The 16128-nt window shown below is 45.3% G+C and overlaps 1 protein-coding gene across 1 annotated transcript in view; it reads left to right on the top strand.

The window, feature by feature from the left end:
• The window catches only part of CSMD2 (CUB and Sushi multiple domains 2), a 575968-nt gene that overhangs the window by 413281 nt on the left and 146559 nt on the right, over positions 1–16128 (top strand). Inside the window, exons 23-25 of the mRNA XM_012812368.1 lie at positions 4827–4983; positions 6585–6776; positions 12181–12307. Coding sequence (XP_012667822.1) covers positions 4827–4983; positions 6585–6776; positions 12181–12307 — 476 coding nt within the window. The remainder of the gene's footprint in view (positions 1–4826; positions 4984–6584; positions 6777–12180; positions 12308–16128) is intronic.

Here is a 16128-nt window from a genome sequence, read left to right as displayed (position 1 = left end):
AAAAAAAAAAAAATTAGTCCTTGTAATAACAAAAGTGTTTCAGAAGATAGAAAAATAAAGCTTTTGAATGAGTCAAATAGAAACAGTGATATCTAAGAGAAGAATGATGGTTGCTAGAAGGGGATGCAGGAATCGTGGTCCAGGGGCACAAAACCATGGTTAGACAGGAGGAATAAGGTTCTTCTTCTGTGAGATCTATCACACAGCACGGTGAATGTAGTAAATGAAAATATATTGTACACTTCAAAATCACCAAGGGAGTATATTTCAAATGTTCTTACCAGAAAAAAAAAAAAAAGGTAAGTATTTGAAGTGATGGTTGTGTTAGTTAACTTGATTGAATCATTTTGCATTGTAGTCACAAATCACAGCATCACTTCATACCCAGACACATGTGCAACTAGAACTGAATCTATTTATAATTAAAAATTTAAAAGAAAAGAATAACCTCACCTCACTGATGATCATAGATCTAAAGATTCTAGCTACAATATCAGATTGAGTATACATAGGTGTGCATTAAAACAATGATGACCGAGCAGGCTTGATTCCAGGAATGTGAGGATGTGTCAAAATTAGCACAGCCCATGGTGTTATGTATTAGACAAACCATGTGTAATTGCCATTTTGGTAGGGCAACACTGATCAAATGGTGGCTCCATCCAATATCTTGTAAACAGATTAGAAAAGAAAAGCACAGTACGTTGCTAATATACCCCAGAATATCATGCAGTGAAATTTAATAAATACTCATGATTTTTTAAAAATCTCATAAAAGAGATTTCTTAAAAATCTCTTATTTTACTAAATAGTTTATGCTTCCTAAAGATTTCCAGTAAAGTCAAGAACAAGATCAATAGCTCTCCTATCACTACTAGGACTTAGGATTATACTGAAGAAGATTCAGTTATAATGATATCTCAAAAAAAGATAATATAATAATTAGGAAGGAATGTAAAAATCATCTCTTTTGTTTAGAATATACAAAAGAATCAACTAATAAAGTAGTAGAACCAATCACACAATTCCGCAAAGCTACTGGTATTTCGACAACCAATTAAAACACGTAATCAAAGGAAGACACCTCATTTAAAATAGAAACAAGAACTATAAGACATCCAGGAACGAGCCCCCCATACACACACAAAATGCGCATATTTACTGAGAAAACAATGAAACGTTATTTTGAAGGTGATTTAACTAAAATAAATGCAGGGAGAGTTCGCGGAGAGAGGATATGAACAAGCAGTTCACAGAAGAGGAAAGCAGAATCGTTGATAAACATACAAAAAGATGCTCGACCTCAGCGGTAATCAAGGAACTGTAAATTAAAACGAGATATCATTTTATACCCGTCAAAGTGGAAAAAATCGGAGTGCCTGAAAATACCAAGTGTCAGCACGGATGTAAAGCCGAGGAAACTGTCAGACGTTGCTTAGTGAGAGCATAAATTGGTATTCCTCTTCCGAGAGCAACGTGGTGGCGTCTCACCGAGTTGAAGATGTGCCTTCCCTGCAACCGGCTTCTCCACTCTGCCCCGGAGAAACTCAGCACACACATGCAAGGGGACAGGCAGGAATGTTCATAGACATGATGCCCACATGTGTAATTGTGTTTAAAAAGCCATCCGCTTAGCATATTCATTTTGAAACCAGCCATGTTGCCTTATTGGATGTGACGGATATGCATGGAGTCGCTGGGATTTCTCAGGGAGACGTTTTTATCACCTGCATATGATGATGAACTAGACTCCCAAGGAATGTAGGACATAATGTATAGAAAGGCTGAATACCCAGGAGTCAGTGCCGAATGTCACCAAGAGACATAAAAGACAACTTGATTAAAATGAAATCAGACACTGCGTATGTGGCTAAGAAGACATGTCACACAAATGCATTTTTTTTTCTCAAATCAATCCAGACATTTAATGTAACTCAGTCAGAATTGGGTTTTGGTCCAGGTGCAATGGCTCACGCCTATAATGCTAGCACTTTAGGAGATTGAGGCGAGAGGGTTACTTGAGACCAGGAGTTCAAGACCAGCCTGAGCAACATAGGGAGACATCATGTTACAGAAAATAAAAAAAATTAGCCAGGAGTCATGGGCCATTACACCAGACTTTCTGGACTCAGGGGCACTGGAAAGTCTTAGCTACTTGGTAGCCCAAATCCAGAGGATCACTTGAACCCGGATTTTACAGTCACAGTGAAGTATGATGACACCATTGCACTCTCCAAAAAAGAACAAGAATTACATGTTGTATTTGGAGGGTTTTGTTTTACGTTTTCAATTTGGGAAAAATCTTCTTTGGTTTATCGATAAGAGTACATCTGGGAGAATAATTGTTTTGAGTTAAGAGAAGACGAAAACTTTCTCGCTTGAATATTAACATTTTGAACCGATTATAAAAACTATAATAACTAAAACAGGGTGGGTCGTGCTCAGGAATAGACAGTAGGCAAATGTAATAGACTAGAAAGTTGACAAGCAACACCAAATTGATGGAACTCTATATTTGAAAAAGATGGATTTCAAATTGGTGGTGGGTGGAACATTTACAGACTGGGTTTCGCTAAATGGCTAATCTATCAAGGGGATAAGGTAGAATCTCGTATCATATGCCAAAATAAATTCCAGGTTGATTTAAGGACAAAAGCAGTAGAGGAAAAACATCGGTGTATTTATCATGCATTTACTGAGTGCCTTTGATATGCCACGGCACATATTACAGGCCTGAATATATTGTGGATGTGAGTTAATTTTATGATGGAATCTCCTGCAGCTATTTAAATGCTGTTGTGGAAAAAATAAGTAATGACTTAAACTATAAACAAATTCTATTAAGTGAAAGAGAAGTTTGCCCTATGTAGTATCTACAGTTACATCTTATTTTTATTTAAAAAAAAAATCTGTAGAAGATAAGAAACATACAGAACAAAGCCTGGAAAAATGGTCACTGCAATGTTGTTAAGTGCTGAAAGTTGTTTCTGTCTGTGTGTGTTTTTCTGTTATAAGTTTTCCTGTAATGGGTATTTTATTGTAATGTCACCAACAACATTTTTGTTCTTAACGAATTAGGATGAATTATGCTTGGAGATTAAGGACAATATCCTGTTCCTATCCTACTTTTTATTCACTAGCAATAATTTCTCAAATACCATCATATATCCAGTGAGTGTTCAAATTTCCAATTACATGTAACTCATAGATGTCATAATATTTCTAAAATGCACCATGTGATTGAGTCAGGATTCAAATAAGCTCCACACACTAGATTAGTGGTCTCATTTTGTTTAATATCTGAGCTTCTCCCTCAGTCTCTTTTTTTTATCCCCCTTGCAATTTATTTGTCAAGGAAATAACTTCATGGGTTTAGCAGAATTTTCCACATTCTGGATTTTGCTGACTACATTCCCGGGATATCATTTCACATGTTCCTCTGTCCTCAGTATTTCCTGGAAGGTGGAAATTAGTTCCAGGGGCTTGATCAGATCTGGTTTGATTTTGTTTGGCAAGAGAACTTCATAGGTGATGGTTTATCTTCCACTAAGAAATATACCATTTCTGGTTGCATTTCTTACTTAAACATTAGCAACCATTGATGATTAATGCCTTGATCCGTTAACCCCAATATATATTTTAATGGGTCAAAATATTTTTATTACAATTTACATGCAGCTGTGGGCTAAACTCTTTGAACTGGTATCATTCCGATGTCTGCTGTAATCCCAGAATTCACTCAGTCTATCAGTGACATAAAGCAATTGCACACAGGATCTGGAGACAGACTTGAAGTTCCCAGGAGCCCAAACCAATCTCTGTAATATACAGTGCTGTTAGCTTGAAGGATGGCTTCTTTTAGAAAGCTTTGCTTCATAAATAGTGGAATGGAAATATTGTTCCAATTTGCTGGCAGCTGGCACCACATTGTGTGCCATGCACAAATATTCATCACCCACCCATAGTTCCCATCTTTGATATTTACCAAAGCACCAGGGGGTCTTTCACTCAATCACAACTTCTGTTGTTATTTGTACAATTATCTGGAAAGGAGCAGCAACCTCGAAACCTGGGGAGCTGGTTCGTTATTCTGATGACTGTTGTCTTTGCTGGTGCTCAGAAGTTCGGGGGACAGATGGGAGTCAGGGAAGCCAGATGCCTGCACGATTCCACCCTTGGCAAGCCCAGCAGGCCCTAGCTGGAGCCCTCACTTTAGGAAGAAAGGGGCAGAGGCTGAGCTTGGGGAAGGGAAAGTCACCATGACATATTGGCCATTTAAACTCCATCCTCCCTGGATCCCAGGGATCATGTCCAGCAGAGTGGAGAAGACAGGCCTTTATCACAGTGGGGTGGCATCAGGTGGGAGGATGGCCGTCACATCTACTGGAAGGACAGGATTGAGGATTTAGCAATATAGAGGTGTCGAGTGCTTTCATCCTGCCTGTCTGCAGAAACAGATGGCTTGGGAGGCAGGCAGCCCTAACCTGGCCTCCCCGGGCTGCTGAAGAGTAAACTGGTGCCATATGGGGGTTGGAGAAACAAGAACAGATCTCCAAAGAAAAAGTTAGACTAATGACTATTTCCTAAAAACCAGTTTCACACTAGAGATGGCCTGGGCACTGAACTGACACCAAGGGGAAACAAGATCGTTTGCTCAGTTGCTGGTTTCACTCCACGCTAGTCTTCCTTGCATCGGATGACTCATTGAGCCCCTAGCAGTTGTTACCAGTGCTAAACTCCAGGGCTGTGGGCTGTGGGGTGGAAAGGCGAAGTTCAAAATAAGGCCATCCTGATGACATCGGGTTGGGGCTCTCTCCTGTGTCCAGGTTTACGATGGCAACAACAACTCCGCCCGCTTATTGGGTGTGTTCAGCAACTCTGAGATGATGGGGGTGACTCTGAACAGCACATCCAGCAGTCTGTGGCTGGATTTCATCACTGATGCTGAAAACACCAGCAAGGGCTTCGAATTGCAGTTTTCCAGTAAGTCTTTCTTGCATCTGTGTGTACAGTGAATTCAGGCTTTCCCATTTTATGCATGTATTTGAGCTTCTGCTTGCCCACCAAATACAAAGAATGTGATGTTATAGCCTGTCTTAAAACCCCGTGAGTGTCCGTCAACAGATGAATGGACAAACGAAATGTGACGTGTCCGTGTAGTGGACCATCATGTGGCCAGTAGAAGGTGTAAAGTGCTGATATATTCTTCAACATGGATGACCCTTGAAAACATTATACTAAGTGAAAGGAGCATGTCACAAAGGCCACATATTGTATAAGTCCATTTATATAAACTGTCCACATAAGCAAATCCATAGAGACAGAGAATAAATGGGTAGTTCCCCAGGGCTGAGGGAGTTGGGGGGAAATGTGCATGGAGCTTCTTTTTGGAGTGATGAAAATATTCTAGAACTGATTGTGGTAACAGCTGCACAACTCCATGAATATGCCAAAACATATTTGAATTGTATATTTTAGATGGGTGTATGGTAAGTGAATTTTACCTCAAAAAAGCTAGTGGGGAAAAAAATGAGTATACTTAAGATTCCCCTTACCTGGGCTCTAGGCCATCTGGCAAAGGCACTAGATAGTTAGCTGGATATGAGTAAGGTGGTTGACAGATTTGGTTAGGCTGTTTTGGATTATTTTGGATCAGGCTAACCCAGGCTGTTACGGGAATGAGACTGATTACTCTTGCAGGTGGGTTGTTTTGAGAACGGAGTTAATTAAGAGCCTAGAGGACTTCCCAGAAGCAACTGCTACTGCTCAAAGTTATGAATAAAACCCTTTCTATGGGTCCTTCAGTCACTAGGATGGGGCTTGGCTTGCTGTGGGGGTCATTAACAAATTTCCTTTTCCTTGCTAAAACCTCATCTGCTCTTTTCAATTATTTTGGCAACTACCTTGAGCCATCATGCCACTCTGACAGAGGCCTCTTTGCCTGTTACAGCAGGTGGTTCAGTGGAAGAGGATTAAATAGAGTCACCTTTGAATTACATTTCTATCATATGAAAATTGTGTGAAGAATTTATTTAGCCTTCCCAAGTCTCAGTTGTAAAATGTAGATAATTATACCTGCCTATACGGCTCCTGTGAATAACAAACGAGAGATAACACATGCAAAGCCCTATACGGTGGAAGCTCTGTGTAAGCCTGTTCCCTTTTCCAGCCTTTTTCAACAGGATATGTTTAAGCCAGTCATAACTGAGCTCTTAAACATGTATGTAAAGTGACTTCTCCATATTGCCCTATCTTATCAGAATGTTTCAGTGAGCAAAATGGAAAGAAGAGCTCCTGCTGGCAGAGTACTATGGGGGTCAACAAGAGAAACAGAAAATCCAGACCCTGGGCCTGAAAACTATTAAAGCTGAAGTCATTGGTGTATAGCAACATGGAAACTAATGCTCCTTAATATGCCCTCAACCATGCATTGAAATGTGGAGGGAATCACCAGTGGAGAGTTTATCAGAACCTGGGGCAGTGGCTAAGATGTCCTCCTTGGGCGTGTGGCTTTGAGGGAGGGCAGGAAGCACGGCTTCCACCACGATAGGTCTTGTTCACTCTGCCTCTTCTCTCCTCACCAGGTTTTGAACTCATCAAATGTGAGGACCCAGGAACCCCCCAGTTTGGCTACAAGGTCCATGACGGAGGTCATTTTGCAGGGAGCTCTGTGTCCTTCAGCTGTGACCCTGGATACAGCCTGCGGGGCAGTGAAGAGCTGCTATGTCTGAGCGGGGAGCGCAGGACCTGGGACCGGCCTCTGCCCGTCTGTGTTGGTAGGAGACCACTTGCTCTGTTGGGAACCACTCGGGTCTATGGTAACCCCACGCTCCAACCCTGGTTTCATTCCAGTTGGACCCCATGCTCCTGGGGCTCAGGAGAATCCTCCTATTAACGGTCATCATGGCTCACCTGTACCCCCTTCTCATTTTCACACCTCATCACACCCCTGTGGCAGCACACTCAGGCAGGGTGGCTTGCCTCTGTCACACATTTAGCTAGTGGGACCAAAGCCAAGTCATGCCCTTAGAGCTGGGGAAGAGGTGGCAGAGGTGGGGCTTTGCCTGAGTTCCAAGGTTCTCTTAACACCAAGACTCAAACAAGCCTCCAACTCACTCTTGGTTTCAGTTCCCCTGTAGGTAAAATGGAGCTCATGCCCCCTTTTCTAGGGGTAAGAACAAGATCATTAACTAGCGTTGAACTCAGTCTTACAAAGATGGCAGTAATGAACTTGTATCTTCTCAAGCCCATGCTTCTTCTAGAAGGTCAGCAGAGGCTTTCCGGAACCTCCAGGCATTCCAGGACAGGAGATGGTGGCCTGAGGCAGAAGTGCAAAGTAGACTAAATCGGGGAATCTGTTTGTCTGGGCTTTTTATTTCTTGCCACCCAGCTCCCTGGCAGTGAGGATCCCCACCACCCTGCTTCATCCTGTCTCCCCAGCATCAGGGCTCTCCCTCTCTCCAGCCCCCTCCCACATCTTCATGCAACACTGGCTGATCTTGTAAGAACAAAATGTCCCCTGGAAAAACATGTAAGTATCTACCAAGCCCCCCACATGCCAGAATCGGTGCGAGTGTCTGGGTAGGTGTGGAATTAGAAAGAAGAAGGAAGAAAGGAGAGAAAAAGAGAAAGAGAAGCCCATTCCCACACCATAGCGAGGAGAATAGACTCACAAACAGATAATTATCACATAAGCGAAGCACTATAGAAAGAGTTAACGTGCAATGCATTCGGAGGATATGAGAAAGTTTTGCTCGGGAGGGAATATTGCAGTTGAAACTTGGAAGGACGGGTTAGAATTCCCCAAGGTGGGAATATAAACATTCTGACCTGAACAGGTGCAAGGGCTGAAGACATGAACTTAGACTCTCTGAAAGTGGACAGACCAAAGCAGTGGCCTTCACACAGCCTCTAGGGACTTCCTTTCCTTTTGTCCTTGAGGTTGACCCAGTCTGCAGACAAATCCCTTCTTTCTCCTCTTGTTCCTCTTATCCCTCCTTTCTTTCACATACCACCCCTACGAGGCACTAGGAATACAAAGACAAGCAGACGCCAGGTAGCCAGGGAGATGCCTGCATACACAGATGACAGTGTAATGCCACAGGAAAGCAAGCCAGAGCACACAGCATGTAAAGGAGGAGCGATGATTCACATTATAGGATAATTATCAAATGCAGGCTGGACATAAAGTCCATGTACAACTATTTTAAATTGTACACGAACTTTATGCCCACCCTGTATGCTAGTGGAGGCCGGGCATAGTGGCTCACGCCTGTAATCCTAGCACTTTGTGAGGTCATGGCAGGAGGATTTCTTGGGGTCAGGAATTCGAGACTAGCTTCAGCAGCATAGCAAGACCCTATCTTTTCAAAAATTAGAAAAATTAACCAGGCATAGTGGCATATGGCTGTAGTTCAAGCAACTCAGGAGGCTGAGGCAGGCGGATCCCTTGAGTCCAGGACTCTGAGGTTGCTCTGAGCTATGATGATGCCACAGCATTCTATCTAAGCAATAGAACGAGGCCCTTGTCTCCAAAAAACAAAAACAAACAAACAAAAAATTCCAGGTGAACTTGATTTATTGGATCTGCTCAAGCCACGCTAAGTAAGAGCATCTGTGCTTAGAAACCTAGAGGCCTTCCCCATGGAACTCCCCAGGCTGTGTATTGGCAACTCGGTGTGCCTCTTTTTAAACATCTCGTGTTGCACTAGACTTCATCGTGGTCTACCAGAAGTGACTGCTCTAGCTAAACGCAGTGTTCTTCAACCTTTTTTATCTCCTGGCGCACTTGAACCTATAGTTCAACATCCATGCTAGACTTCATCGTGGTCTACCAGAAGTGACTGCTCTAGCTAAACGCAGTGTTCTTCAACCTTTTTTATCTCCTGGCGCACTTGAACCTATAGTTCAACATCCATGGCACAGTTAAATTATGTTGATCAAAAAAAGGAGTGAAAAAAAGAATATACTTACTGTGCTTTGCACTCCATTTAAAAATAACTTAATGATCTTAAAAATTTTTGTGGCACACCTATGATCCTCTCACAGCACACCGGTTGAAAATCACTGGCTCCAAGCATCCAAAGGTTTTCTTTGTTGACAAGTAGACTCTGCTGCCCAAACTGGCCAAAGTTGTAGGATGGGAAGAAGGGAGAGGACCAGAAAGACCAGAGTCTTCAGTCTTGATGCTGGTGAATCTGTGCGTGCGGCCCACTCAGCCCTCTCCAGCCCCCCCACCAGGTTCCAGACAGGGTGTCCTGTGGGGAAAGGAGCAGGTGTGTCCGCGATGACGATGATGTGCTCCCCAACACTCGCTTTCCAGGAAGGAGGAGGGACTTCCGGTCTGACATAGACCAGGAAGCTCCAAGCAAGGGCGTGCATGATGTCCTGCCACCTTTCACTCATCTCCTGAGTTGTGGAGCTAGTCAAGCCTCCTCCTCTCACCAACACCCTACCATGGGCCCATTCAGCCTGTTGTGGTCCAGTCATGTGGGCACCTCCCGTCCCAGCAGCACCACTGAGGGAGATCCCTCCATGAGATTTGAGCAAAGGATCTAGTAGAGGACCCCTCCCCCAGTGCTTCTTCAAGGGGTCCATGAGATACTTGATGGGTCCTTTGTAGCAACAACGAAGAGTCTGTGACCTTGATCCCTTCTCCTACTTCTTCTGGCCTCTTCCCTAATCAACTCTTCCCTTTCCTAAGTAGCTCTGCAGTAAATATTCTCCTCTTCCATTTTCACTCATCTTCCCCTGATTCAGACCCTTTATAGTAATTTTCCTGGAAAGCAATAAGCTTCTTTTGTTCATCTGATCATCTACCCATCCACTTATTCAGTAAATATTTATTAAACATTTCTTACAGTGCCAAACATTATACCAGGCACTTGATGTGCAATTGTGAGGAAGACAGAGTTCCTGCAGCCAAGGGGCTTATAGTCTGGTGGAGGAGACAGATGTGATTTGAATGACATATTACGCGTGCTAGGACATCTACTCACACTGTTTTGGAGACACAGGGAGGACAGTATCAACTCCACCTGGAGGGGGGAGTGGTGTCACAAAAGGTTTCAGAGGGAGGATGTTTGTCAGGTCGTTGGTCCAGGTAGAGACAAGAGGAGTCTCTGTAGCCTGGGCTAGTGAACTTCATCAGACTCAGCTGGACCAGGGGCTTCAGGGAGGCCAAAGGGAGCCCCTCTGGTGGGCTTTTGGGGCTCAACTGAAGAGTTTGGACTTTGTTCTAGGAATGAATGCAGCAGCGATATGTTTGCATTGTATAAAGATCCCACTGACAGCACTGCAGAGGGTGGACAACTGTGTCAGCCTAGAGCTGGTGAGGGCCTGAGCCCAGACTTGAGCAGTGTGGGCAGAGCAGGGTCAAATGTGAACACTCACATGGGTTTAGTGACTGGTCTTGGAGGCAGATTAGATGTGGAGGGGGAGGAGGAGGAGGCCAGGAAGAGCCAGCAGTTATTGACGTCAGTGAATGCTGCAGTGGGCACTGAAGATCTCTCCACCCCAGTTTCACCCCTGTGTGCCCCTTCAAACCGCTGCCACAGTGATCTTCCTGATGAAATTCACTAATGTGGGATGTGATCAACTCACTCACATGTACAGACTCTGCAGTGCTTTCCTATAGTGTTAACTGTACAACAGCCTCATGTACAGTGTACAGAACCCTTCACGCCACCATGCTGACCCAGCTTCCCAGCCCCATCCACCACCTCTCCCTACTCATACCCCTGCCCAACCTCCAGGAACCCTGTACACGCCCTCTCCCTGCCTGCAGTGTCACTCTTCCTCCTGTGCCTTCCAGCCCCTAGGCCACCCAACCAACCTGCTCAACTTCTGTTCCTCCCTCAAGGTTTATTAGAAACTGTGGTTCTCCTGGACTGTCCAGGAGACCTTTGGTCACATTTGTTGCCACTCACCACTTGCCATTGTTAGGGCACATAGCACACACAGTGGCTGCCTCCTCTACTAGACTGCAAGCTCTTCCAGAGGAGGGCCAGTATCTTGCTGACCTCTGTCCTCCTGGCAGCTGACACCAATCCTGTTGCTATCAGCGAGCACGCTCAAGCTCCTGCGTGTTCCTGCCTGAGAGGCTTGGAGGAGCTGGGCCACAGAGTAGGAGTCAGACCGACACCCCAGTGCCTGCTTTGTGTAACAGTGTGCAATTCAGTTGTTCTCAGTCTGCTCACAGGGTTGTGCAACCAGCACCACAACCTAATTTTTGAACATTTTGTTTCCCCAAGTAAAAATCTGATCCCCCATTAGCAGTCACTCTCCATTCTCCCCTAACCCCAGGCCCTGGCAGCTGCTAATGGACCTTCAGTCTCTTTAGAGTTGCCTGTTCTGGGTAGTTCATAGAAATGGAACTGCACAGTGTGTGGCCTTTTGTGTCTGGCTTTTTTTACACTTAGCTGATGTTGTCAAAGTTCATCTGTACCATTGCTCCTATTTCTTTTTACAGCTAAATAATATTCCACTGCATGGATTTACCATGTTTTGTTTCCCCACTCATCAGCTGATAGACACTGGATTTGTTTCCACCTTGTGATTACTGCAAATAATGCTGTTACGAACATTCATGTTCAAGTTTTTCTGCGAACGTATGTTTTCATTTCTCTTACGTTTATATACCTAAGGGCAATCAGGTATATAATCCTACGTTTAGTGTGTTGGGAGACGACCAAAGTGTTTTTAAAAGCGGCTGCACCATTTTGCATTTCCACCAGTAACGCACGAGGGCTCCAGTTTCTGCACATCCTCGATGGTTTCTCCGCAGTCCGCCCTTGTTATTTTCTGTCTTTTTGACTACAGCCGTCCCAGTGGATGTGAAGCGATATCTCATTGTGGTTTTGATTTGTATTTCCCTCAAGACTAATGATGTCACACGTCTTTTCATATGCTTATTGGCTGCTAATATATCTTCTTTGGAGAAATGTTTATTCAAATCCTTTACCCATTTTTAATTGGGTTATTTGTCTTTTTATTGTTGGATTATAGGAGTTCTTTGTAGGTTCTGGATACAGATCTCATCCAGGGACCTTTTAACGTGCTACGTTCAATCACCTAGAATGAACGGGAAGCACTCAGGGGCACACAGGCATGAGGAGCCTCTGACTGACTGCTGGCGGCACAGGCCACCCGTGAAGCTCACTCTTTGGGGATTTCTTTCAGCTGAGTGTGGAGGGACAGTGAAAGGAGAAGTGTCGGGCCAGGTGCTGTCACCCGGGTATCCAGCTCCCTATGAACACAATCTCAACTGTATCTGGACCATTGAAGCAGACGCCGGCTGCACCATTGGGTAAGTGTCCAAGTTGACAAAGTTAACGATTGCCACTGCTAATGCCGGGTGGCGCCTGCCTTACCTGGAGGCCCCTGTGATCAGGAATGATTACCGCAACTCCACACGTGGGTCAGGTCCCATGGAAAACCTGGAAAGACCAATCTCGGCCTCCCAGGGCTGCCTTCCGAGTCCAGACACCTCACTGGCCTAGACAGCACAGGAGTTGAGGACACGGGCTTGAAGTCATATGGTCCCCTGTTGGAATCCAGCCCTTCCCTTAACTGTCTGCAGGGCCTTAGACAAATCCCTTAACTTCTCTGAGCCTCACCCTCTCCTTCTGGGGAGCGCAATTTTTGAGGATAAAGCGCTTACATGAGCTATTGTGTGTAATATGCCCAGTGTAGTTCTTGGAACACAGTAAATATTTAATAACAGCTATTGTGGTCTTTTCGAAAACAGTTAGTAAGGGTTAGCTTAGAGCTGTGTGATCTCAGGCAGATTGCTCCCTTTTCCTAGTCTAAGTTTCCTCATATTTAAAATGAGGACAAAAATATTTGTATTTTAGGGGTGCAGAAGGAATAAATGACAAAAGCCCAGCAGTGCCGCGTACCTGTTATATACTCCCTCGGAATACAGCTTCCTTCCCCTCTAAACCCCTTACTGGAGCTCCAAGGAGTCTGAGAAGAAGGGAGTGTCACCACCTATTGAGCACAGAATCTTATTAACTCTTCCCAATAGCCCTGTTGATAATAATAAGCTATAATAATAAATAGATGCTATCATTATTGTTCCCATCTTGTAGATGAGAGAAATGAAATTCCAAGAGAATGCCTCGCATGTCTATGTTTGCCTGGAGAACCAGAGAGCTGGGGTCTGAAGCCAGGTCTTTCTGAATCTGCACACTATATCACACTGCTGGTCAAGCCAGGCTTAGCTCTGAGGAAAAGAGTGGGTTGGGGTAGCAGCATGAGCAGGGCTGTGAAAAGGAGGCTCGAACAAGGGAACTGGGAAGGAAAGGGCCTGGCTAGAGTCGGGGACACGTGGATAAGGAATGGGAGGTAGATAGGGTTAGAGTGTGGCCTGGCTATGAAGGATCTTAAATGCCCATACATAAGAGGGAGCCATGGCAGGTTCTTGAGCAGGGTTTGGTCCACCAGGGTTAGTCGCCATGCCGAGAGCTCACAGGAAGGCAACCATCAGGAATCTGTTGCAATGATCCAGGAAAGAGTGTTGAGGATTTGGAGTGGTGGGGAGCCAAGCAGAAGAGAAGTGCAGCTAAGAGAAGCTTCCCGCCCTCGAGAGTTTTCAACTAGGGAGAATTGGCTGAAGGGGTGTATTGCAGTAAGAGAGGGAGAAGTTCATATCTTCACAAATGCACGCATGTGCTTAGACTCAGTGCAATTGAAATTGAAGAAATGTATTAAGTGTTTAGTATGTGCGAGTTTTTGAGCTAAACCCTGTGCACGGTGAGGTCAGTGGTGCTCTTAGGGACTCTTCAAGGGACAAGTTAAATAAAAAACCTTCATCCTGCACACTGCTGCTGGGATAACCTGGAAGCATGCCTGGCCGATTCTCCCTCCAAAAACTTCCATGGCACCGTCCTCGCAGAATGAAAGCTGAATAGCTCATCCTGCCTCCCCAGCTTTTCCCACCACTCCTCTTCAATGTCATTCCAGCAAAGTGGTGACCCGTCTGCACAGGCTCATGGCCTAGTGCTGTGCTTCTGTCCCTTCATCTGCAATGCCTTTCCACTTCCAAAGGCTGATGTCTAAAATTCTCCATCCTTCAAAGTCAAGTGCAAATACCAGCTCACCCAGGAAGTCATTCCTCATGTCCTCTCTCGGGAGACTCCTAGGAGTCATGTCTCCCTCTTCTGCACTCCCTCTACCCATTACCTAGATTTTCCTGTGACCCTGACCACTTTTCTCCTGTATTTATGCTCATGCCTTATCTCCGCCTACAGCTGTGTCTACACCTGCTTGACTTTTGTAAGTCTACAGTGCCCCAAGCTCAGCAAGTGTCAAGAGCCTGATGAGTGAGGGAATAAATGAGTGAATGAATGAATCAAGCAGGACTTAGGTATGAAAATGGTCATATGACTAGTGGCCTGTGGTAGTCCTTCAGTAAATAGTGAATAACAAAGAACATAATGACCACTTCAATATTTCAAGCATATGCAAATCAGAAGGTTTACCCACTTTCCTAACTTGGGCCATCATTCATTCATGGGTTCATTCATTCATGGATTCATTCATTCCCTCTTGTAACAGCCATCTGCTTGTGTACTACATGGCAGTACCTGGATGAGGTCCTGGCGTTACACAGATGAATGAGATCCGGCCACTGTTCACCATGCTGAGTAGTGCATGTGGGCACAGAACATGACAGGGGCTTAAGGCAGAGGGGAATGAGAAGGCAGGCAGGAGGAAGAGGGAGAAGCTATTCTGGAAAGAGCTGAGGCCTGAGGGATGGACAGGAGATTGCCAGGTAGCCAAGGAGGAAGGGCCTCCCAGCCTGAAGAGGTGAAGCAGGGTGGTCAGCCACAGGGTGCAGAGGATGACCACCCGCGACTTGCTGGGTTGCAGCATCCAGGGTGGTTGAAGCTGGTGGAGTTGGTTGTTGGGGGCCTCAGGGGTTGTGATGCTGAGTTTGGACAGCTCCTGGCACCTTTGTGGAGAATGGGCGGAATGGAATAGGCTGAGTCTGGAAGCCGATAAGGAGGCCTGAACCCAGGCATTGGTGATGGAAGTGAAGAGGAAGGGACAAATTCAAGGGACATTCAAGTGGTCACTGGCTGATCTTGCTTTGTTCGGTAAATATCTTTCCTCATTTTTTATGGAGTAACATACAATATGATAGACATACAGAAGAGTCAGAACACAGTACCCCAAGCGCCTGCGTACCTACCACCCAGACTCACGGGTCGGTAATATTTTGCCATATGTGCTTACTCTCTTTTTAATTTTCTTCCCACCCTTTTCCCCCCTTTTTGTTGAATGACTCAAAAGGACATTACAAACATCATGCTATTTCATTCCTAAATACTTGGGCACACATCTTCTAAAGAGAAGGATATACCCCTCCATGCCATAGCAACGTTAGCATACCTAACAGATGTCGCATTAATTCTCTGGGAATCCAATGTTAGGACCCGATGGGAGGAGAGAGCAGAGCAGATCTAGGAGTGGCTGACACAAGGAAAGCACAGGAAGTCAAGGAGGGGGTTTCTGGGCAGGAGTGAGGACTCTTTGTACTGCTGAGAATGATGGGTGTGGCGGTGATGGGGAGACAGGAGGCTCCCCTCCTGCCCTCAGGAAGACGAGATCAAAACAAATACAGGAAGTGTCCCCTCCAGAGTGACATACAAGAAATATGAAATCCTGGGGGCATTCCGAGAATGCGAGTGAGGACCCCAGGATAGGAAGCAGTGGGAAGAAGGTGAAGGTGACATCGGTCCCCCATCTAGAACACTGCATGGAGCCGCAGCAACCTCACAGGAGCTAAGTAAGCAGAGGTCTTCTGAGCTGCATTGAGAGTTGCTGGAAATTGGAGATGAGGTGACACTTTCCCGTCCTCATTTCATCCCCAGCACAGCCTGCAGCCCAGCTGCCTATGCAATGGCACAGACAGCCATCCTCACGCCTGGGCTCGCTGCCTCCCTCTCCCTCCCTCTCTTCTTCCTCCCTTTCTCTTCTTTCTCTCTTTTCTCTTTCTCTCTCCTCCTCCCCCTCCTTCTCTCTCCTCCTCCCCCTCCTTCTCTCTCCTCCTCCCCCTCCTTCTCTCTCCTCCTCTCCCCCTCCTTCTCTCTCCTCCTCTCCCCCTCCTTCTCTCTCCTCCTC

Source organism: Otolemur garnettii, unplaced genomic scaffold, assembly GCF_000181295.1.
Source record: "Otolemur garnettii isolate 467f Iridium unplaced genomic scaffold, OtoGar3 scaffold00204, whole genome shotgun sequence".
NCBI classification, from domain to species: Eukaryota; Metazoa; Chordata; class Mammalia; order Primates; family Galagidae; genus Otolemur; species Otolemur garnettii.
The sequence above is the reverse complement of the archived record's forward strand: the minus strand, read 5'-3'. Positions and strand labels throughout refer to the sequence as shown.